This window comes from Halichoeres trimaculatus, unplaced genomic scaffold (assembly GCF_033239565.1).
Source record: "Halichoeres trimaculatus isolate MK-OKI-2021-1 unplaced genomic scaffold, fHalTri1.1 fHalTri1_scaffold_10, whole genome shotgun sequence".
Classification (NCBI taxonomy): domain Eukaryota; kingdom Metazoa; phylum Chordata; class Actinopteri; order Labriformes; family Labridae; genus Halichoeres; species Halichoeres trimaculatus.
This window is the reverse complement of record NW_027437187.1, coordinates 15,956,231-15,982,145: the sequence shown is the minus strand read 5'-3', so window position 1 is coordinate 15,982,145 and position 25,915 is coordinate 15,956,231. Positions and strand designations below refer to the sequence as shown.

General features: G+C 40.9%; 1 protein-coding gene across 2 annotated transcripts in view; it reads left to right on the top strand.

Annotated features, from left to right (window-relative positions):
• The window catches only part of brsk2a (BR serine/threonine kinase 2a), a 208,513-nt gene that overhangs the window by 109,648 nt on the left and 72,950 nt on the right, over nt 1-25,915 (top strand). For both annotated transcript variants that reach the window (XM_074677978.1, XM_074677977.1), the window contains exon 2: nt 18,082-18,176. In XM_074677978.1, the coding sequence (XP_074534079.1) occupies nt 18,082-18,176 (95 nt within the window). The remainder of the gene's footprint in view (nt 1-18,081; nt 18,177-25,915) is intronic.

Genomic DNA, 25,915 nt, shown 5'->3' with positions numbered 1-25,915 from the left:
AAAAGCTGAGGGAGCAAACCAATTGACAGTATTCTTGGAAAATGTGTGTGTATTTCTATGTGTGTGTATCAATGTCACACACTGGGAGGTAGCCCCCTACTTGGAACACACACACCAACCTTACCCCTATAGAAGATTATGTCCCACAGCAACACGCAGTTAGTGTTTATCCCAATAACCTTGTGCATATTGACCAGAATAGCAGATTTAAGCCTCACCTTTGCAAACCTTCCAGCTGTTGTTCTCTGTTTTGACCTGTTTTTTAAAGAGCAGGATTTTGCTAGTTATTTTAAGTTGTTCCTCAGTCTAAAAAGACAAACAAAAGGATGCCTCCTCTGTTGGTCTTCAGCGCCTGCTTTCTTAGAACATTTTCCTTTGTTTGTGTGAGGTGAAGTTGGTCCCTCTCAGCGGGGAGCTCTTTGCCCTCCCTGTTTAAACATCACAGCAGGACTCAATTTCAGTCCGTGTGCTCAAGCTGTCATCTCCCCTGCCCGCCCCAAAGTGGGAACGTAGCACTCTCATCGCCAATTAAACTCCAATCACCAAACGAAGATGGAGTGAGACATCAAATTACATCCAATATCCTCTCCCGTACTCAAGTCTGTCTTTGCCAGCCGCAAATTAGCTTACAAATTAGAGCTCCAAAGATGAGAGGAGTCGAGTTGCCAGATAACAACCAAATAACATCCTGCCGGCGTTTTGATGTGTTGTTCCAACTTGGACCCAGCGTCCTGCTTTCTCTTGATGTGCACCAAGAGTTGAGTTTTCCAGGTTGAGCTTGGACCATCCATTTCAATCTCCATTTGGAAGACGGCTAGCTATTAAGAAAGGTTGATGAAAACTCGTCTCACTGAAGTCTGCTCTGGCTTGATCCATGTTTGATAATGAGGATGTTGCGCGGACAATCCAAACACTGTTAATTAATGAAATAACTCAAGCTGAATTATATATGAAGGTTTGATTAATTGCTTCTTCCAATCAGAGTCCCTCTTCTGTCTCTTTGCTGGCCAACACTATTGGCTTCTCCGCACGCCAGAAAGGGCTTCATCTTTTACGTTTGGCTGGCTGCTGCTGGCTTGCATTGACGCGAGCATGCACATGTATGTATGACGGATGCAGAACAAGCGCAGTGCCACTACTAGCAGTCTTTTTATGGTTACAGCGAGGTTTTGTAATATTATCCAGTCAGATATTTAATAATTCATCCTCTCATATTGGGGGTTATCTAACACATGACAGGCAGACAGCGCAGCTCTTTGAGTGGTGTCTGGGGGCTCCTCTAGCTGTGAAGCCTATCACAGAGATATCACCAAGGTACCAATCCTAAGCTCATCACTTCGCCTCTTTATTTGACTCCTGCCTCCCTGGAGAAGCATGTGAGTGCATGTTTAGCATGCACACACATATGTTTCAACAGTGACACACATATGTGAGTCGGTATGATGATTTTCTGTGGACATGCTGTTTGTGCGCTCTGGTTGGTGTGTACGTACGTGTGCACATGCATGTGTTTGTCCCGTCTGCTGCGCTTGCTGCATCAGGCCTGGTGTGGCTAATTAAAAGAAGCCTTCTTGCATTATTCATGAGACGGTAATTATACATTCCTTTTGCTGATCCCCAGTCAGAGGCATTAAAAATAGATCTGAGTCTCTGTGCCCCGCCCTCCTAGGCCCCACTTTCTCCCCATATTTTGACTACGTCTCTCCCAGCATCCCTCTCTTCCTCTGTCCTTTACAGCAGCTCTCCATCTCCCTGTCACAGGCCTCATTGTTGCAACTTTCTGTCTTTAAATTTCTTCCCTCTCATCTCTGCCCACCAAGTCCTTATTCATGTTTGCTCTGATGCTCCGGTTGTGGGAAACGGGAACATTCCTCTGACACTCTCTTTTTCGGCTGTGTGGTCTGAGCCGGAGTCGCGTCAGGCCAGAACTCAAAATGTTTCATTGTGAATCTCAGATGACGTTTCTGCAGAGAGGCTCAGAGACGAAAAGATATCACTGCCTCTGATCAACTTAATGGGGAGAGTGTTTCCTCACAAGAGACAAAATCTCTGCCCACAAAGTTTTTTCTCACTTCTTTAATTTGCATGTGTAATCTGCAGAATCTACAACAGCTCTGTAATGAGATATGACTCCGGTACATTTAAGTTAGAGTGAGGAAACTTGGCAAACACATGCGCCATATGTTTTGGAGCAAGTCATCAGCATTCAAGAACTTTTTGCTCACTCAATTATGTGACAGCCTGAACTTTCTTTTTATTTTCAGCTCTGCAGCCAACCGTTCCTTACCTCTGGCGATAAAGCTTGTTTGTTTCCCTGGCAGAAAGAAAGTGTTCGAGGCACGAACCCTCCAGCGTCGTGAGGATGAACTTCTGAGAACAGTTGTGAACATATTTACATGCTCAGGAGGTTAGAGCAGAAATGGGTGCGGATTCAGAAAATCTGCCAATCAGAGAGCTTGTTAGGTAACAAAATGGGTTTCTCAGTATTTGCTGCCTGTGGGCGACACTTTCTGCTTCTCCTGTTCTTGGTGCAGAATATGAAAATAGATTTCTTCCTCAGAACTTCAGCACCCCATCCTGTTTGGGTTTGCTCAAACTACATTATGTAACTGACTACAGCCAAAAAACATACATGTTGAAAAACATATACAAATACACCGTGCCATGCTAGCTGCAGAGCAACTTGCTGCAGCATGGCAAGTCAAGCTAAATCCTTGTTACAGGAGCCAGTTTGGATGCAACCATGTCTTTTAGCTTTACACCCTCATTCACACTCTCTAGACCATCTTTATGACCCCTTTTAGCCCTTAACTATCAAGCTAAAAAGAAAACAGTTCACTGGAGTTTCTGAAAATGAAGTACCTGGTAATCCTGCAGATCCCTAAACCTAAGAATGAGTGTTTAACAGGCATGTGTGACACATGTTTCAAGTCAAACATTTAGATCATAAAATAGTTCTGCTGATTTTAACAAAGTCCCACAAGGTCAAAGTTGAGGCAACATCCTTGAGAAGAATTTCAAGTTGGTTGAAAACTGACATCAAACTCTGTCTCCTGGGAGAAGTTCTGTTGTTTTTCTCATTACCTATGTTCACAATATTTCTTCAACCTAATTAAGATCCTTCTGATAATAAAATCCAATTCTACTTTCTTCATGGGAGCTAAATAAAATTATTTTATTGCACTTGGAGTGTTACCTGGGATGTGGGTCTATTGAGTTACATTCAGCATCAAATCTTGTTACAGTCCTGACAATGCAAACAAGGTGAGTAGTGTTGTGATAAAGAGATTTGACGGAACCAGTGTTTGTCTCAGAGACTCAGTGTTTCCTGCCTTCTGATCACTTTCTATCCACTCTGGTCATTTAGTGGAAACTACCCTCTCATGGGATTGATATGCACTAAAGGATTCGTTTTTTTCTTAGGGATGCACCGATATGAACATTTTGGCCGATACCAATATCCAATCTTAATGTTGCTGTTATGGCTGATAACTAGGCCTGTCAGGAAATTTTGCTAGACAATAATTTTCCAAAATATTATCGCCAATAAACGATATTATTGTCAATATTATTCAGATTTTTTTTTTCATTTTTTCATTTTTTCATTGATGTAATTATGATAAATGGGATGATAAAGTGAGTACACCATATCAAAAGCAAGAAACTTTAATTTCTTGAGAGTATTTAACTGTAATTAAAAGGTCAGGATCTTTTAAATAAAATAAATTAAACAAAAAATATAATAAATTTAACAAACAAGAAATAGAGAATAATACAATGAAAATGAAATGGACTCTCTTTTAGAAAAAAATACATGTCAATGAAAATAATTCATACTAATCAAAACAATAAAACATAGACCCTGTCTGTAAAGAAAAAACGAAACTCCAAAAAAAAAAAAAAACAACAATAAAAACTATAGCCTAAATAAAAGGGAGTTTATACAGTTCCTAAATTGTTTGTAACATGTACTTTTTCCCAGTCAATCCGTACTGTCTGTCAGACATTTTTAACATTTCTGGCTTTTAACCGTATTGAAGGGCTGCATTTCTTTGGCAATGTAGCTGTCTTTGAGCGCCCACCATGTGGCGCTTTTATTTCTATTTACTTTGCAGACCAAAAGCCTCAGTAAGAGCGGATTGTCAAAGAACAAGGCTCCCCTGCACCTCCCCTTCTTCTTCTTCGTCGCCACTATTTTCAAACAAATGCGACATATCAGCTCGTTGGTGTTCATGAGCTCACACTTTGTTCATTCTGATAAAAAACAAAATATTCCCACACTGGGACTGTGGCAGGCGGCTTAAGAAGCGTGTCTTTTGTGCCATCACTCATATTAGTGTGTGTTTCCTCCTTACCCCTCGGGACGCTCACTTCAGCTCTCTCCGTGTGTACATGCGAGCAGTCGCAAAAGATGCCAAAGACCGCATTTTTGACAGATGCTCACTCCGCTATGAATCCACTAAATCTGCTATAGAACCTATGCACCCGGATGTTCGGAAAGATAGACGTAGTGAGCCATCTTCTCATTCAGCCTCTTTGGTCGAAAGAGAGGAGGAAAACTAACATGCATGCACGTGTCAGTTTATCGAGGCTGGCAAACTTACCGAGGACGTTTTTATTTATTGTTCGGTTAATCAATTTATTGATTATCGTGACAGGCCTACTGATAACCGATATTTACTGATATCAATATTGGTTAAAAAAACAAAAAAAACATAAATAATCTGAGATGATGTGGCAGGGTAGTTCAGAGAGAAAGAGTGGCACAATTGTAAGAAAAGACGACCATGGAAAGGATCAAAGGATGGAGTGCCCAAGAAGAACGTGCTCAAAAAGTATGTTTAGTCTGTTATTTTGGATCAAAAACTGGAAGAGAGGCATATCAGAAGAGGGTCCACTCTTCTTAGGTAATTTTTGGTGTTTACATAGTAATTGAAAACAACATTATTTAGGTCTTAAAAGATTGTTCAAGATGCTCTGAGCATGTATGGCAACTAATGAGCACATATCAGCCCACTTTTACACATCGGGCAATACCCCTTTTTTTTTCTCATGCCTTTTTAACAGAATTGGCAAAACAATGCTCACTTAACACCCAATGGTATTTGGTCATTGCTCAGAAAGGTCCACATAAATAAAGCAGGTTACTGTGGTAACAATCCCAGGCTGACTTTTGTGGCTTCCCTGCAGTGTCACAGTGAGCAGTTCCTCTGGGGATCCACTGACTCTAAGACTAACACTTTTTTTCAATGGTTTTTATTATATTTAATTGAAAGGTTAGTCTGGTTTGATTCCCAGCTTGGCCAGTGGGCCTTTCTGTGTGGAGTTTGCATGTTCTCCCCTTGCATACCTGGGTTCTCTGCGGGTACTCCAGCTTCCTCCCACAGTCCAAAAACATGCTCATCAGGTTAACTGAGCACGCTAAGTTGCCCATAGGTGAGAGTGTGTGCCTGAATGGTTGTCTGTCTGTCTCTGTGATTGGCTGGCGACCAGTCCAGGGTGTATCCCGCTTTTCGCCCAATGACAACTGGGATAGGCTCCAGCCACCCGCGACCCTGAACAGGATAAGCAGTTAAGAAAATGAATGAATGAATGAATGAATAAAAGGTTAGTCTTGAAACCTAGTTTTCATGATTTATCACAGCCTGGGTCTATTTGACTTCAGCTTCTGTGAATAAATGACAACTTTTTATTATTCCTGGGATTAGTCTGAAACAACTCTTACGTGGCATTGACATGTCTGTGTGCCATTTATGAGCATAATGCAAATGCTGTCATTCCTTAATCCATTACGTTTGCTGGAGTGTCTGCTCAGCATTTGTTTCTAAATCACATTTTAGAGTTGATTTTGGTTATTTACCAGGTTTGCTCAAATATCAACACAATGACAGACTTCTAATCAGTGCAAGTGCAAATTTTTGTCAGAAATGGAAAATACTTCAAAAATGTTTATTTGTTGAAAAAATCAGATCTGTCATTGCTGGTGCTTCTGTATGTCCTGAAATTAGCACAAAGCTGAACAACTTTTAACAGAGCATCAGTGTCCTTGAGTCTTTTGAAAGGTGCTTTTCAATAAAATGTATTATTATTTTTTATATTATTATTATTATTATTAGTATTATTATTATTATTGTTATTATTATTAATCACATGGTGTGTTCTGCCTGTTTTTCAGAGCTGAATCCGCACCCATTTCAGAGCAAAAAATGTGAACCAGACTATTTCCCATGCTTAAGTTCCAGACTCCAGAGTTTAGATTCTTCACTTTACCGTTGAATCTACAAACAGAGATATGTGAAAAGCAAGTGTATCTCATACAAATGTTGAAGGATACCCTCTGCGTCTGTAGGAGGTGCCGAGTGCTGTGCCAAAGCTTCAGTTTTTCACTCCTTAGAAAAAAGAATGGAGCTGGAATACTAAGACCTGTGAATCAGGTCACACACAGGTGCTACCTTAACAATCAGCCTTTCACTGGAGCATTGAGTTATGATACAAGAGGAGAGATCTCACACAGACATCTGCAAGTTCAAGTGCTCATTACCAGGGTGTGAGAGCCTGAGATCCCAGGATACCATTGGATAAAAATAAGTTTGGTTCCGGTTGTCAGTAAAGTTCCAGCATTGCTGCATTTACCAAGAGATTTCTGTTTTGAGCAGAGAGTAAACTTAGAAGAGATGTTGAGCAAATGTCTTATTTCACACAAGCCAAATAAACAGTTTTTCTGTATGCATGCGTCAGTGTGCCTCCCTCCTCGCTGCAGCACTCCAGGGCTAAACTGCTCTTCCTGCTTTTGAAGCTGTTCCGTCGGTCGGGGCCTCTGTTATTACTGATGTTGTTGCTCTCGCTTTGGCTGGTAGGGTTTAGAGGGTTGCAGGGGAATTGAGGCTGGGTAGACTAACGTCACGGATGACTGAGAATGCAAAGAAGAGCTGAGGAGGTTGAGGAGATGGTGAGATTTAGTGAATGGAGAGGGTGGAAAGACGCAGTGGAAGAGAAAGTGCTCATTGAGTGTTGAGTGAGCTTTGTTTGATCTTCGACATGCTGTCTCCCTCTTGCACAGTATGACTCAGTGGCTTTCCGCTGGTGCATGCCCTCCTATTCTCTTTTTTTCTGGATAGATGAGAGGAGCAAAAGGGAAGAAGTGAGCTAAATAAGTCAGAATGGACTTATGGGTAGAGAAGAAGTGAGGGCAGAATTTGACATGAAGTTATAAACGAGGGGAAACCTTGTGCATGATGTTACTGGATTACCAAACAGACTAGGGCAGACACTTGTTGGAGAGAAAGGCTTGCAAAAGAGTCTTTTTTTATCACAATCTGTGCTGCAACAAAGAAAACAAAGTGTAGCTATCAAGATTGCAAGTCCAGAAACCAGCCAGATGCAGTTTCCTCAGTAAGGCTGGTGAATTATGGTAAACAAACAAGCAAACAATCAAAAAGTTAAAAGTAGTGCATGAAGCTTACATGGTTGCTGAGTAATCTTCTACGCCAGACCTTTGCCCCGTTTGAGGGGATTCCCACGCCCCGCTGCAGGGGCTTTCCGTTCAGCCAGAAGAAGCTGGAGGACTAAGCCCCAGAAACACATTGTGTTTCCTTTCAAACACTGATCCTAGCGCAGAGCTGAAGCTGCTGCGATGAGCATTCAGGGTTAGAGAGCAGGAGCGGAAAGCAGCTCACAGATCAGTGCCTAAAGGCAACGAGCTTCTCTGAACCAGCGCCTCAGGGAGAGCGCGCTAAGCCAGCATAAGCTACTACCATCTGCCGGCATTGGCTTAGGGCTTCAGAAAGATCAAGTTTGAAAGTGAGAGGTGCACAAGAGGAGACATCTCTTTTTCATCTCCTGCTCTCCTCTGCAAGGAGGTACTTCCAGATGGAAATTAAACTATCCGCTAATGATCTTTAACCGCATGGATGCCTGTGCTGTGGGGAGGATAAAGCAGAAAATATTGCATGTGTGGCTCAGTGGATGTGTGTTGTTGGAGATCATAAAGAGCCTCCCTGAAGCCCAAGCAGAGTGTTCCTGTCCTCTGTTACTTCTCTGGGTCTAAGATCGATGGTAGGGGAAATCAGGCTCACAGTCGGGGTCCTTCTCCTCCTCTGCCTGTCCCTCCTTGGTTGTCCCAGCATCGCCAATGATGAATCGACCTCTGATCAACATGCTTTAGATGCTGGGACTAAAAGAGGCCTTGCAAGATAGCTGAGACTGTGTCAAGGGTTCTCCTGAGGGGAGTTAGAGTTTCCTGACTGCACTGAGAGGCTAAACAGTTTTAAGAGAAGGCAAACATAAACAAGTCATTAAGGCCAACTGGAAACTCCCAGAATAAGTCATGGATTTAAACCAAGGAGTGCTACACTGAGCTTTCTCCAGATATTTCTTTAAACTTGTTTTTTAGTCAACATGCTGTCCTCTCACACACATGTGTTTTTACATTTTTTTGTCTTGTCAATATAAACTTATTGTTTTTTATTTGAATTATTATTTTATTTTTATTTATTTGTTTATTTTTTAACTGCTTGATTCACATTCATTTCATGTCTATGGATATGGGAAAATTAATGTAAAATTTGTCATCATATTCCTACATCAATACCTCTTTTGTTTTTGAACCCTCTACTCCACTCTCCCCCAATTTTTATTTTTGTTCTTTTGTTTGCCCTGTTAGTGTTTGGACAAATGTTCATTGTTCATCATTTGAATCTTAATATTTGCTAAGCTATAATCCCATTTGTAAATATAAACCCCAAAAAATAAGAGTTCTATATTAAAAAAGAGACGATTGATTGTAAACTGGGAATGTATGTATTATAAATGCTCAAAAAAAAAAAAAAAAAAACACGCTGTCCTCTTCAGGTAGGATACCCCCTGACCTAGTCAACACCACAGTCTCTATTACCAAGTGGATATCAGTTGATTTCAAGGAAACTTTATAACTGTTAAATTATTTGTACTTGTGACAGTTCTTAATCTGGTAAAGATTTTAAAGTAACTCTGTCAGTTAGAACTGAGAAACAGAATTGCTCAGGCAAAAAGTTGCAGTTGCTTGCTCTTATCATTAATACGATGTCCTGACGTGGGTCAGTTCAGGACAGTGAAGGGGGAGAGAAGCTCTAAGTCAGTGCAGACACTTGACTCTGCTCTGACTAACAGTCAAATGTTGGTCACTGATATCTTCACAGCTCTGATGTGGTATGTAATTAAATCTTTTCATTTAGAGAAACTCTGAAGTCATCTGTTGCAGTAGTTTTCCTTTTCTTCATGCCCTTACATTGAACCCCTTCAGGCTCTAAATTCCTCACCCTGCTTGATCTTTAAGGCTGCCTCTACGGACGCAATCAGATTCCCTTTTATTCAGAAATGTTACCATTCATCCCTGATTTGTCAAAGGCAGTAGGGTGATGATTGAAATCATGCTTGCGAGGCAATGCAGCAGCTTCCAGCAAAGTGCCACGAAACGCTCCTTAGCTCGGATGCTCACTGAGCCGTGGTCCAGAGTTCTCAGTCTGTGTCGTCCTCCAGCGGTTCCCCCACATTAGATCATAAATCACAGAGCGGCACCTAAAGTAAGGAGAAGAGAGGCGACTGGAGGGCTGAGGTCAGTCGATGGTGGCCTCCCCAGCCCATAAGTCCCCAACTGGTCATTATTCTGACATTGTTGTGAATGCGAGAGCTTTTGATGCTATTGATTCAGGAGGAGGGGGACAAAGAGGAAAAATCGATGCACTTGCTGATTCAGTGGTGTTGCAAACTCAGGTTGGCTGCACAGCTTGTCTTTGTCCACGTGTGTGTGAATGAAAGGTGTAGTAGTCTACAGTATGTGACAATGCCAGGCTGCGTGTGCCTCCATGGTCCAGTTAATAAATTGCATTCAGTATATGATACTTAATCAGCACACACAACGGTTCTTCTTCTAGAGAGTGCACATTCACTCCTTCACCTCATCTTCACTCTACCAAAGACACCACATCAGTGAAAATGTGACAGGGGATTCACCCCTGAAAAATGTGGACTCGGAAATTATATTGAAACTGGGGCTTAATCTAGTTGGGAAGAAAAATGATTTACTTCTTTTTCATTTTGCTTTACATGCTAGAATATGAGAATTATAAAAAATCAGACCAGATAATTAATTTTTTTTTTTTTGTATGTGCAATAACAAAAATGTGCCATATTTTTCCTTTTTCTGACAAGAAGAAGAGTTCAGAGAGCAAAGTGGGGCAACACATTTCTTCAAAGCATTACATTGCTGCACTTTTGTAATGTCATCAATCAACGTTAAATTATTGAGTAATTAAGCTGTCCAGCTTCGTGACAGTAACTATTTAGGACAACAGCTTAACATCCATCCTGTGCTGACTGTGACTCACACAACACTACAGTCGGTATGTGCTCTCTAGGTGTTGCCACTTAAAGTCAACATTTGCGGTACATCTGCTCTGCTAACGGCAGACATATGTGACCACAGCATGAACCAGCACCAGGACGAGCTGCTGCTGCTGATAATACAAACATGGACTGAAAAACTGCCTCACACTACAGAATGTCTGACTTGAGCCTCACGCCAACACCGTGACACTACTTTCTGTTTGTTTACAGTCTCGTGACACATTGTGCACAATGTGGTACAATAACAAACAGTATCCCTTGTTGGTTCTAACCAACTTCATTGGGTTTGTTTTGTAGCTGCTGGTAGCTATCGTGACGTTTCAGAGTAACACTTTTTGGTCTTCTTAATACTACTATAATAGTGGCAAGATCTGGATAAAGGAAATATAATGCTTTCTTATCCTGCCTGCTTTTAACATGTCCATGTCCTGTGTTTACAATATTAACTACTTTGTATATTATATTTTATTATTGTTGTACATTTTTCTACCTGCTGTTATTTGTAAAGAGATGCCAAACTGCCTTTTATTGTTCACAACAATGACATTTAAGTGCTATTCTATTCTATTCTATTCTATTCTATTCTATTCTATTCTATTCTATTCTATTCTATTCTATTCTATATATTGCCACTTGGTTGTGGGGAAAGCAATACAGCAGGACTATTCAATTAAAAATTAGGGCCGGATTTTAAGACTAAGGACATGAGCTGGGCCGTACATCTGTAGCAGCAGAGTTGAGCTGCTGTGGTCCTTGCTTGGGCTGTGCAAGTCGACTTTAATGTAGTACAGTTCTGGCTGTAACAAACAGTCAATTTCTGAATTTTAGCATGAGATCCCTTTGGAAAGTTTGTTTGAAATTAGGGATAGACTGATTATCGGCCGGGATGGTTAACAGGGCTGATATTTGACATCATGAGGCATATCGGCATCAGCCTTTTTTTTAAATCCGACAGCAGGTAAGAAACAAATTTAAAACTGTGTTGTTGCGGCTCTGATGCAGCCGCTCCACTATCTGCAGTCTATTCTCAGTCCCCAGCACTGTCCCACCTACAGAACTGTCTGATTGGTTACAAGCAGAGCCATGGCTTGGGAAACAGCCGATCGGCAGTGCAGTTATTACAGTTATTGCAGTTACACTGAAATTTTATGAAAACTTTATTTACTGTAGAAAACTTTGGCTATTTATTTTTTTTTAAGTTTTCATTAAACTTTATAAAACATGCTGTTAAGCCTGGGGGTTGCTGAATGAACTCATGCTTGAAGGTATTTGAATGAAGTTGAGTGTTGGAGTTTGTTTTGTTCAAAATTTTGACACCAATATTTGTACTTTGACTGCAAATCAACATCGGCTTCAAATACCAGTTATCAGCCTACTTGACTACAAATAATCGGTATTGGCCAGGAAAAATCTGTATCGGTCTATCTCTATTTGAAATGCGGCATGATTTTCATTGGTTTGGTTTTAGGACTTGGTGGTACAATAAATGAATGAATAAATAAATACTTTCCAGTCCATGCAGGATTAAACAGATGATTTTCTTTGCTGATTTTATGTTTTAGGGTAGAAAGAGAAATGCCATTTTCACCTGTGTGGGACTGCTAATGTTAACTTTTCAAACACACCAGCTCAATGACACAATGCATTGGGTTGGTTGCTAGAATGTTGGAATTTTTGTAAGAACTTGTCAGTGTTACATCAGATCTGAATCTCAATCACTTGGCAGCTGCTTACGGGCCACTCAAGGGATGCTTTCAGGCCGCATGTGGCCCGTGGGCCGCTAATTGAATACCACTGCAATACAGAGATAAAAGAGATTCATACTCACACTCCTACTTGCCCCTCTCAAAACGTTCATGGTGTCCTGCTTTTGTGATCACAAACTGCGAAATATTTCATCCTGACTTCATTCAGCCCTTTGGTAAAATTTCTGCAAGAACTCAGAAATAGCCAATGTAAGATGTGCATGAATTGTACAAAAAAAAATGTAATGTCTGTGCCAATATGTTTTATCATTGTTTTCCGTTTTTTTCTTATTAATATAAGATCTGTTCATCAGTCATTTTCACATCTTTAGTCTGTTTTAGAAATGATATCCTTGCAAACGAGGCAGTTTTGATATCAGTCGAAAATATGCAAGACCATTGTAGCTCTGGGTAGTGCACTTTGCTTTGCTTGCCATGTTGGATATCTAGAAAATATTACTGTGCATGGGCACAACTTTTTAAGTCTTGTCTTCTCTCATGAGCCTGCCTCATTTTTGGCCACCATCTCATGGTGAGATATTTCAGATAGGTATGAGTGGTGTAAAAGAAATGACAAATGAACGCTTCTTAGGTAAGTTTGATCATATCACAATGGTCAAATAAAAATGATGAGTATAATCCCAGTTTTCACTCATAGTCATGCACAGACACTCATAGTGACAGGTGTAATCTTCTCTGTATTACTCCTGTGAAGCTCAGATCACATGTGCTCTCAGTCAAAGCCGTACCTTTGAAGATACCTTCAAAGACAGCCAGATACAGATGAAACTCTGATGTTTCACAGGGCATCTCCTGGACAACTCCACCTCCTCGAGCCTCAAAGTTTTGTTTGGTTGGTTCTTCCAGACCTGAAACGACTTACCCTGAGATAGCCTTGCATACAGGTGAAAAGAAAAGAGAGTATCAGCCCGATCGCCTATGACAGGACATGACAGGGAGATTGGTGGTGTTTGATAATGACTAACTGGGAGGGAGCAGTCGAATTTTTTACTGTATTTGAACAAATTCTATATCTGACAGTCTACAATCCTCTGCTGCTTTACTTTCTTTGTCTCTGCCTTGAAAACAGTTTCTTAGTTACTACCTGGCTTAGAAAATGTGGCTCCGTCTCTTGTGCACACTTGGTAATTATGTTGTGTGGGTTGGCAATCAGCTGAGTGCATACAACACCTACACAGGATAACATGCTGTAGCTTGTTTTAGATTCTGTTAGTAGGAGTGTATATCTATGCCTGCTTTTTGAGAAACAACCATTTATCTCTGCTAGTGGATGAGCTCTAAAGATAGCAGTGTCTGTCCACCATGTGGTCCAGACTGCAAATGATCAAAAACTGTTGAATGGATTGCCATAAAGTTTTGAGCAGACAATCATGCCCTGCTGAAGATAAGGACTAAGGAATTGGTGATGTTGAGTTCAAGGCAGACCCATCAGCCTGATATGTAGGACTCAAGAGTTCAAGAACAAAGATGTGGAACAAATGGTCATGAAGACACTTTGTTGATTTGTCAGCTTTCATTTAGTTTATCACAATTAGCCATTTGATAGTCAAACTCCTTGCGAGGCTTAACCATCATAGATATTCAGTGGCCAGACATTTCTGCTGGAGAAAATCAGCTCTGACACCAGAGATAAATTAGTGTCATTAGCTTGTCATTAAATACATACCTGAAAGGTAGAGATAAAGAAATTGTGGCCTGTGTTTATGAGGATGAATAAGAAAATCAAGATTCTTTAGGCAGCCTTGACACTGCTGCCTTCAGTTAACTGATAGATGGTAACTGGTACATAAACAAGCTGTGTATGTTGCTTAGATGGGCTATTTGGCTTATAAACAAGTCTGTCAACAAACATCTTCAAATCTATAAAAAATATGCCGTGGGAAAGTTTTGGGAAAGAGGTGAAAAGCTCAGTTTCAGGCCCAGCATTCAGTCTGCTATGCATGTTTGCCTAAATCCTCTTTGATATCATCATAGTTTATAAATGAGAACAAGTTTCCCCATCTTGAATGACAGAAAAGCAAATCTGAAACAGTACTGGCTTGTAGTTTAATGAATATTTTGTGATGTGTAGAATAATGCACAGTAGTATTGCTTCTGACAGACATAATTCAAGTTGAGAAATATAAGTCTAAGCCTAATGTGTTTTCTTTTTATGTAAAACATCTATTGGCTAAGATAACCATGCATGCTGGGTTGTAATATCCATAAAGTAATGAAATTATACAGAATTTATTTTTCATTTGATTGTATTACATCATTGTCTTTTATTTCTTTCACATAAAAATAATCAACTGTGAAATTAAGTTACCATTGCATTTGTCAGCAGTTGAAAAACTGATATTTGGTGGCTCCTGTTAAGTTTATGAAGACAACATAATTAAAACTAAACTAGGATGCATTCACTTTGAGGACTCTATCTGTGTCCCAGCAGCTGTTGTAACCACAGCACTGACACATTTCACTGAAGTCACCATTTAACGAGGTCACTTATAAAACTGAAACACTGGCAGCTTTGAAACAATTGTGATAAGGGATGCAAATTATTAAGTTATTCATTAATTGATAATTGTTTCATCTTATCGATTGATGATCGATTAATGGATAAGCGGCAATTTTTCCGGAAAGCTGAATTTTCCCTTAAATCAATCGGTTCCTTTCTACGAAAAAGCTATCTTTCTTATGAAAAAGAAAATGCAAATCATATTCCTTACATAATAATTGCTCTTTACAGCAGGGAACAACACATTCACAAATAGAACAATGCAACAACAAGGCTTCTTAAAGGCTACTTGAAACATGAAAATAAAAAAAGTGCACTGTCAGGGGAGCAAGTGTTGCATCTTAACTTGTCTCTGTGTGTAAATGCTTTCACATGTTTGTGTGTCTGTGAACACGATGGGGCAGAACTTTGCCATACACGAAACAGTGCAAGGAGAAATGTGAACCTGATAATGTACAAATAACATCAAGTCATGTAAATCAGATGGATATGGCTATTTAGTCTGTCAAATTAAAAAAAAACAAGGTATAGACCTGATTTATGACAAAGGTAACTCTGAATCACTACTGCTGTGATCTGGTGCTATATTGAAAGTAAAATTAACTTGACTTTCAGGAGGGGCGGGCCGCCCCCTGACACTGGTCAGGAGCGAGCCTTGTGTGCAGCCTGTTCACAGTCAGAACAGCTGCTGAAAACACTCGCTCAGCAGGGACAGACTTTTTTTACCTTCCATCAGGCTGCAGGACTTCAGTCGAGGAGTGGTGGTGGATCTTTGAGAAAGTTGTCCACGTCTTTTCGTTTGTCTTGTTGTTGTTGTGAAAGGTCTGCTTCTCTTGTGTTCCCGTGTGTGCATCAACGTCTGGCCCAAAGCGCGCCCTCATGCGGGCTGGCGGGGAATTACGGGTTAAAACAAGATTAATTGATAAATTTATATTAATTTATTTTTATCAAGTAATTTCTCATCAGCAGTTAATTGATAATCAATTAATTGTTTGCATCCCTGGTTGTGATCATGTTGAACTTGACAACACAATAGAAATAGTAATTCTGATGACTGATCACACAAAAAAACAAGCGTGCTGGTGTTAGTAACATGTTAAATTCAGTGTTAAAAGTTTGCTAGCTGCTCTGGGTGGATGGAACACAACATTTTCACTCCCAGCAGGTGGGCACATATGTCTGATGATATCAGCCTTTAACAGATCCACAGCATTGACTGTAGATACTGTCACTGCTCCTCATGATCTGTCCATCGTGAAGGGGGTTAGCAAGTCTTACTAATCCAGGCTGTAGAATAAGAGGTTTCTCTGTATCTAGGTTTCAGTTGTATCGAGTTTCTATAACTGGTCTCTGTCCTACAAATTATAGCTCAAAATGTAGGTATGGGTTTGTAGCCATTGCAGATATTTTAATGGACTGACATCAGGGCTGTTGGGGCCATTTTATCCTTCGCTGATACATTTTATGATCAAGGCTTGTAATGTGTTTGCCATGACCATCAGTTTTATTGTTTGGAGTCATAATGTTTATGTATATGGTAAAGAGGGCTCATGCCTTATATCCTCCGGTATTATGCACTGAACTTCCATGTAGGAGCTCATTTCAGCCCGTACACACTAAGTGGTTGTAAAATCATAATGTACTGTCTATCTGTGCACATTTCCCTCTTGCTAATGTACCCTCTGTTAACACAAATGCAGGCAACAGAGGAAGATGGATATGGAGGCGAATAATCCAGTTAACTTTTCACATATTTGCAGGCAGATATTTTCTCTTTAATGTGTTTATTGTGACTTATGAGCTTCTCTATTGCCACTATTAACATATGATTACCATCAAGGCTAATGGGTTTGTCTGCTGTCCTCCCTCCTGCTTGACTGTTTCGTCCTCTTTTCTAAATCTGTTTAAATTTTCATCTTCCTCTCTTTAGTATTTGCTTCCTCTTCTTGCTTTGTCATCCCCCTCGCGCTCTCTCACACCTCCTCTCCTCGATGTGTCTCCTCACCCGGCCCCCGCGGCCCCTCAACTCCCAAGCCAGAGCCTCACTCCCACACATTGCTCTCCATTATTGCTTAATTATCTGTGGCCTGCCATTTGAATAATGTGCCATCACTACTTCACAATCTTTTGCACTTTTGTCTTTCATCTTTCATGTGCTCTTTCTCTCTATTTACTTCTCCTTTCTCCTCCATATCTCTCCCCTCCTTGACATTTCTTTAGTTTCTACATTTCAGCGCCTCCTCTGAGCCCATTGACTTTCTCTTATTGCGTGTGGAGGAATCAGACTTCGCTTTCCATGGGCATGCTTGTTGTCGTAGCTACACTATTACTGTCTCAGTCATGCTTTAGTAACATTTCATCACATTTTCATCTCTGTTAAACCAAGAGTGGCAACAAATCAAACCTTTCGCATTACTCCACTTCTGGGTTTCTGTAAATCAGGTGTATGAACACTTTGAGAGCTCACATGTTTTTTGGTCTACAGTGTTTCAAATCATCTCCTGTCGTCTCCAAATCCCAGCAGCACCACGGGGACGTTTGGGAAATCGTTAAAAGAGAGTGAGCATTTGTTTGTGGGTGTTTGTTTCAGTTTGAAGGTATCATATCTGATGCAAACATCTCTCCAATGTTGTGTGCTGCCCTGTGGTTTCAGGCAGAAAATGGATTTGTGCTGTCATCATGGCTCCCCTGTATCAGATATAGACAAACACACATCACTTTGTTCCACTGTAACTGTACACTCATCGGTGCATCCCTGCTTTTGTTCTGCAGCGTTTGCTGCTGATCATTTAACGAGGCGTGCCAAGGGACATTTTCTGAAGCAAGGCAGAGAAGATTTTTCTGTTTCTGTAGCAAATCACAAGATTTGTGCTGTGCAAGTTTTGATTTTGCCACTAAAACGAGAGCAGACAGTATGTGAATCTCAGGAGAGCGGACTGAAGTGTTGTGGATAGTTGGAAAAAAAAGGTTTGTGTAGGGTTTCTGAAATGTCACATCTTTATTTACTCTCCTACAGGTTGCTGCGTTGTTGCTTCATTCTCGTCATTTCTGTGCTCTGGTCAATACCGACTCCCATTGAACAGCTGACCTTTTGGCTCTGCAATGTCTCTATTTGTTACCACTACATTTTTATTGTCTGTTTGAGCTAACTCAACACGACTGGATCGCAGCAGTTTAGAGCATTATAGGAATCAATAACATAAATGGCTCACTCACTTACTGCCTTTATGACTCAAATAAACCCCAGAGGGTAGTTTGTGTAAGAAACTGTGGACTCAAAAGTCATTATCAGCATTCTGTACATGAGGTCATCAGTGCAAGGCCCAAACAGAGCTTTAATTTTCTCTGCATGACTTTTTTTTGTCCGTACATGTGAAATGTGCTTACTAAAGCTGCTCTTTACATCGTGTGCTTTCCTGTTTGTTTCTGCAGGGTTGGTGAAGCTTGGAGTCCACTGTGTAACATGCCAGAAAGTCGCCATAAAGATTGTCAACCGTGAGAAACTCAGCGAATCAGTACTAATGAAGGTATGTTTCAACCCTTTTCAAAACTGCCTTTTTGAAACTGCTTCATCACCTTGTTATTATGACTGAGAGGTTATCACTTGCCTTCTCCTCATCAAGTTTGGCTCAGCCTTTTTTTTTTTTTTTTCCTGAACATCCGTCCTCTTTTTTTTCCAAAAATCTTAATGCTGGGATGTCTGAAGAAACACTTAAGAGATGTTGGACTGTGAATGAGAAGTGGTGTCCTTAAAAGAGCCACCACTTTGACACATCAAATCTGGGCTGACTGCCAGCAAGCGTTTTAAAAATTAGAGAGATGGACTGCTCGAGTGGAATTTAAATTGCTACATAAATCAGAGGCTGATTTTGCAAAAATGCTATCATAATAAGTCAAATGAAAAGTGGAATCTGGTGACAGTGGGTCTTTGAAGCAGCTGGGTTTTTTGTGTTCTGTTTAAATGTGAAACAAGAGGACTTTGATCCTCAAAGAAACCTTTAAGTAACACAACAATAAATGGTGTAAGCTTCTTTAACTGCTGTGCCCTTACTATGAAGCACTTCTAAATGTTCTAGGTCAGACACACCTATGTATAATTTTGCTGTTACCCACACTGCCCTTTTTTTTCTTTTTGAAGAGAACAGAGGAGGTTTTTTTCTGATTACATCCCAGGTCTCCTGCTGGGCAGCTCTATTCAGTGCCGTCAAAATTGGCATGTAGCAAAATTGGCCCTTGTGTTGATGGAAAGGTTGTAGGGAAACCAAAAGGAGCATGTAGATAGAGGACAACAAGATGCTACAACCTGAAAATTGTCTGTCACAGGACACACACAGAGAGGAGCGCCCACTGTAATTGTTTGCTTATGAGCTGGAAAGTGGGAAAGAGGTGCGTTTACTCACCACACAGGTTACCCGCAAATGGAAAATCCCTCCGTTTTGCATCACTTCTGCAGCAGCCTCATTAGACTTTAGATGAAAAGCTCTCTGCGCTCGGATATTGCTGTTTGATAAACAGTCGGTATTAATCAGCTTCTTGCTGGTTCATTGTCTCCTGACTCTTTTTTTCACACATTGCTTTCTTGCTCAAGAAAACTCTCTCCTTTCATCTCTTACTTGGCTCAGCGTGCAGTCTAATATTCTGCAGAGGGAGAGACGGGTCATTTCTGTTGCCTCAGCACTGACAGAAGTATTATTAGTCGCAGAAGAAGGAGTTGCTGAAAGTATAGTAACATGTGACAGCAGAGGGGAGGACGGCAGGATAATGTGCCCGGCCCAGGTGGCTCACATTGTGCTGCCCTGTGAGGGAAAGTGATAGAAACAGATGCCAAGCACTGACAGGTTTCCGACAGGTCCAAGAGTTTTGCTGAAGCTGCAGTTCAGAGCCAATTACTGAACCCAGCCATTGTCACACTACTCTCAACTGCCGGCCCCTGGTGTGTGTGTGTACCAGGAGGTGTGTGTTCATATGCATGGTAGGGATGGTGTTGTGTGTAAGTAAGCCAAGAGACACTGAGGTCCTTTACATTTATATATTTATTTATTTTTCAATTAATTTATTTTTTCACATTTTGGATCATGTGCACAGATTTGTGTGTGTATGTACATGCTTGTTTTAGTGAGTATAGTATACAGCATTAAAGTGATACAAGTTGGGTCCTATCACAAGGTTTAGGGCAGAAATTACCCCTACAGCAGCGATTTTGTGCAGCAGAAGCCCAGAGCACTCGCACCAAACACCCCCTTCCTGCTCCTCTGCTGGTTTCCTCTGCACTCAGATGGGGCCATATTTTACTTCACCAAAAACACAAATAAACGGACTCCCACCAAAAAAATCTGATATCGGTCTGCATTCACGCTTTATTCAGAGAATTTTCAGCGCGTTACTTTCACACAAAAACACAGCTAAATAAGACTCTAGTTCTCATCGTGTCTCTATTTGTTCTGGCAGACTACCTGCGTTTGTTTATATCTGGCACGCTGCGCGCGTGGACTGATACACTAAGCGGCGAGCGCCTCGTAGCCAGCTGTGGCTCTGCAGCGGAGGTAGCGCCATTTTACAAGACAATGAGAACTAGAGCCTTATTTAGCTGTGTTTTTGTGTGAAAGTAACGCGCGAAAATTCTCTCAATAAAGCGTGAATGCAGACCAATATCAGATTTTTTCGGTGGGAGTCCGTTTATTTGTGTTTCTGGTCAAGTAAAATATGGCCCCGTCTGAGTGCAGAAGAAACTGGCTGACGAGCAGGGAGGGGGTGTTTGGTGCAAGCGCCCTGGGCTTCTGCTGCACAAAATCACTGCTGTAGGGGTAATTTCTGCCCTAAACCTTGTGATAGGACCCAACGTGTTCCATCCCAGAGTATCACTTTAAGAGTACTACTATGACAGAAATACAGGGCTTTATGGTATGTTAGCACTTTTTTGTAGTTCATACTTTACATGGAAATATAATTAATATACTTTCATCAAACCTTCAGCATTTTCACAGAATGTTATTTTGTACAATGCCCTTTGAAACAGAGTTCTTTGATGCCAGTATTATTTTACAAGCTGCTCAGCCAACATGCTGTGAATTATGGGACATAGCCTTAACTTTTTGTTTGTTGCCTTTAATTTTAAACCTAACATTGTGCACAGCTAACGGATCCACTCTCCATTATTAATGTTCCAACCATGGCTTGACATTTTTTTCCAGCCATTTCCCCCATATTCCCATTACATTTCACTCCACAGTCTTCCAAGTCTGTTCTTCGTCCTACCTGTGTGCCTGTCATGCTGTCAGAGTCATCGAGCTGAACTCTACTGCAAGGCTCAGACTGTGAAATGTCACCTTTTAATATGCTAATATCTTGGGTCCCCATGGTGCCATTAGGGGAGAATCTGCTTCTTCTGGACAGGTGTATGTATGTGTGTGTGTGTGTGTGTGTGTGTGTGTGTGTGTGTGTGTGTGTGTGTGTGTGTGTGTGTGTGTGTGTGTGTGTGTGTGTGTGTGTGTGTGTGTGTGTGTGTGTATGTGCAGCTTTATGCTGATGACACGCATGCATTCATGCATACACTCAGAAAAACACATTCACATGCACACAAAAGCTCATAAGAATATTCAAACACAAGAAGACACACATTCATATTTACATGTATGTGCATGGACACATCCTCCATGACACACATCATCCCTCTTTGTCTGTTCTTCACTGGCTAGCCTTGAGAGTCAGGGTCTACAGGGATGAGGAGACGGGTTGAATTAATTGTCTCAGACTGTCTAGCAGAGAAGTCTTTCCTCTGCTATGTGTGGGTTGAACTTTGTTTAAGTAATGTTGAACTCTTTAGCTCTCAGACCCACAGGCTACGACACCACGGACGGGCAAGACATTGAATTGTCTCGGATAATGAATTTGTCTATGAACTTTATGTCAGTTTGTTACCAGGGAACGAGCCTTGACTACTTCAAAGAGCAAGCGCAGCCCACTGTTTCTTTTCACTACTTAGAAGAAAATCTAACAATGGAGTTAGTTGAATATTAATAAGAGGGTCCGTCAGTGGGTAGTGGCTGCCTGTCATGTCTCAGATGATTAGAAAGAAACAGACAGAGAGTGAATAAACAGTATGTGCACATATGACAGCATGTCAGCAGTCATTGGCACTGAAGCCAAACAGAATGAAGGGTGGTGATCCGATACGCGGAGAAGCCCAGAACCAGCGCTGTATGTGTGGGCATGTGTGTGTATCTCCAGGGAGTATTTAATGTTTCTGAAACTCAGCCAGCCCTTGCTCTCTCTGTTTCCCTCTCTGCCATGTCTCTGTGCTGTGGGGCTGTGGGGGGAGGCAAAAGAGAGCAGGGCTCAGGAGAGAAAGGTGGACATGTTGAGAGAAGCCCTGCTGGGACAAGATAACACAGAGGCTTTAGTAGGTACACCACGTCTATACTTGCGTTTCCTATCAGGGTCAAGGTTGTTTTTTTTTTTTTTTTTTGCACTATCGATGGGACATTCATACCAAATATATGCCACAAACATCAAGGTTAAGTGATAAATAGGAAAAGAGAATCTGTCAAGGAGGCCAATGTGCAGAAAAAACCCAAACAAATCCTGTTCACAGTATGTACTGTATATACTTTATATATATATATATATATATACGATGGAGCTGCTTGCATGCTCTTGAACATAAAACCTCAGTAAGAAATATTCCAGATTCAGGCAGCTGTGTGACAACTTTATAGATATCACTTGAAAGTTACAGCACACACGATTCCCTTTTTGCCTGAGGGCTTTAGTACATACTGCTGAGCTTTGTAAATCTATGAGTCTGCCATCACAATACCTCACATCGGCTCATACCAGAAAATTTATGGTGATACTGGTGATGCTGACATGAAAGAAAGAAACAGACTCCAAGTTAAATCATGCCCCTGCAGTCAACTTATGGTCCGACAAGCTTTCCCCAAAAGCAAAGGATTCACTGTACACTTTTCACACCATATTACCTATCATTATGCTGAGTGGAGCAATACCACTAATCCACAGTTTAGTCTTGGGGTGAGTAAAATTGTCGCTAGCCACTAGCGCTAACAACAAGCAGAAGGAGGAGGGTATCTTTAGCACGCAGCAGTTGGTTGTTGCTGTTGATGCTCGCTCTGTTTCTCCCCCTGAGCCAGGAAGCTGGTGGTGGCTTCTGCTGTTGGGATAAGGACAACTAATTAGCCAAAGCGGCTCGCTCTGCTCCTGAAGCAGCGTGACTTCAAAGTCACTCCACTGTCCCCAAGCCCAGAGAGAGACAGGAGGAGAGGGGGAGGAGGGATGAAGTGCAGGACGCGGGCAGATAGAGGGGAGAAATGAGTATGTGTTGGAGGGTTAGAAAGGATGCTGAACATGAAGTTAGAAGACTTTGGATTGCTGTCTTGTAAAGGGGATATCTCTACAAAGCTGCGCTGTTTTGATGTGTTTTTTTAGCTTTGCAAGGTTACTCGTGGCTTGCTGGCTCTGTCCTTGATGTCAGTCATTACACTGTGGAGTGTGTTTGTGTGTAAAAAAGAGGGAGACCGAAACATTGAGTTCAGGAATAGAGAGGCTATCAGTTTAATTGCCCCCTGAAGCAAATAATTGAGTGCTATACTAGGGACACCAGGTATGAGAGCTGAGAAAAACAAGGCATTACGACAGCAGAAGACGGCTGCATCACTTCAGATACACTGATGTATGAGGACACAATTTAACTTAAAGAACTCTAAATTCATTGTGCTAAACTTAATTTACAGTTTCATTGAACTAGGTTGGGTTCTTCCAGACAAACTGCCACACATCCCATTCACTGGTCAACATAGGAGTACAGAGAAAACAGTGGGACTTGAGTGCTTTCAGACAAGATGCCCATGTGTGTCAGGTGAAAGTCGGACACTGACTCCAAAAGACAGATCAGGTATGAGTGACAAAGGAACAATCAGTGGGGCTGATTCAAGGCAGGTCTATTCAGCTCAGTTCTATAATATTCTGCATTTACCATCACCATTTGTGCCTACTGCATGATCACCCTCAGTATGTCTGCGCACTTTGCTTGGTAGAGAGCTAAGGTTCCATGGAGGAAGGCAGCCATTGAGGCAGTTAATAGATACTTTACTCTTGTTTCTAACTCCTATAGCTCCAACAGCAACGCACATGTTTCAAAGCACTAGCGTGGCCAGGATTTTGATTTAAGATGGGCCTCCAGAAAACTGGATGGGCCAGTTAAAAAAAGCACAAATGTAAAAAAAAAAAAAGGCTCCCTTTTCTTTGTCACGGGTTTGACTCAGTAGCCAACCTGCGTGACTCTTGTGTTGCTGTCAGCTCAGTGCTGATGTGAAAAAACACTCCCCTTGGCAGTAAGCCTAGCTTAATTTATCTCTTTTAAATATTCAGTAGCCTACATAAAAAGACTGAAAATGATTTAGATCTTTGTCATGGCCAGATAATAACGTTAACCTTAGCCTATCTGTTACTTACCTTGCTATTGTGAGGGGTTGGGTACGGAAGGACATGATGGAGAGAAGGTGGCGGGGCTGGATGGTAACTCGTCAGAGGTACTTTTACTTAAAATGGCAGGATTTTCCTGCTTTTCAGGGCATTTTTTGCGTGAATTTCAATGAAAGCAAGCTGCTTTGCTTTGCCATGTTTAAGATAAAGCTACGTGTTTACCGCTATCTGTTTTGGAGCTTGATGCTTGAAAAGCCGGCGCGTGAATGTCATTCATTTGATTGGATGACTTGCTGGTGACGATCAGCCTCTCTCTTTGATCACAGACAAAGAGGCCACACGTGGGGATACAACCCACTCACTGGCTGAGAAGCTGTCTCTGTGTGGTCAAAATGGGTGGGCCCATGCCTAAAATGGGTGGGTTCAGGCCCTCCCAGGCCCACTATTAGAGCCACGAGTGTTTTAAAGGACAAAGATTAGGGATGGGTACCTAATTGGGTACTTTTATAGGTATTGACCGAATTCCATACCGAATACTGATTCATGTACAATCAAACAGTACCATGTTTCGATATCTTAACACATCCTTGTGACTGTGAGGTAGTGGAAGGGTCGGCAATTTTCCATACTTGTCATGAACACAGCATTGCAAGTTTATATATTGAGAAATAAATATGTTTAATTGAAGAACTTTGCGATTTTATGATTAAAAAAATAAATATATTACCACCTTAACACACACAAAAGGACTGAAAATTTTTACCGTGGAGTACAAGTACCAATTACCAGATACCAGGCATCAGTACTGTATCATTTCAAATGTGAAAGGTACCCATCCCCAGCACTACGAGCTGAAAACTTCCACAAATCACAAACTAGGGACTTAATTTCAGTTGCTGTTAAGGACATCCTTGTATAATGGCATGTTCTGTTAAGGAATGCACATGGATGTTATTCAATGTTTGTCTTTTCCTTCTCATGTGGCAAAGATTTTTCCACAGTAATTTTAACTCCTGACTGATCCACTCAACATGAAGAGGTTAAGTTATAATAAATCCATCTAGAGTAAGGATTCACTTAAGTTATGGGTATTGTTTAATTGTAGAATATATTTATGTGTTGTTTTTAAGTTAAAAAAGCCTGATGATGCCTAGACATAATTCCAAGTCTTGTCCTCTCATTGAGTAATTAAGATTGTTTAACCAGTTAGTTTGCTTATTTGTATCACCAATGTCAGCTGATACTTAAGCTGTACTGTGTCATATTATACACTTCTGTATCTTAATGTATTGTATTGTGTTGTATGGTACCATTTCATATAATATCTTGTTTTATTGTGTCATATCATACATTTTCCTGCCATACTGATTGATCTTAGAGATTGTTCAGTCCCCTCCAGACTCTTGCCAATACAAAAACCTTTTACTGAAAAGTAAAAACAGCGTTTTAAAACATAAAAACAAGAACAGAGCTAATGTGGAGTCTGGACTGCACTGGACAATATGACAGTTATGGAGTATTACTTATCAGGAGTGTGACATGTCATGGTTGTCATATCAGAAAATGCATTAAATCTGTGATTCTACATTATACTGATATTGGCCATGTCAAAAAATGGTAATAGACTAGACTTGTCAGACTGAGAGTAGATATTTGAGTTAAATAGTGACATATTTTTAGAGAGAGCTGTTTTTTGGATTATAACACAATGGAAACCAACTCTCAAATGGACAGCTTCCAAAATAGTTTGAGTAAAGAGCACTGAGAATTGCCAGAAATAAAGGTTGAGTACAAAAACTGACTGAGCTTCTGGTGGGCGGGTGAG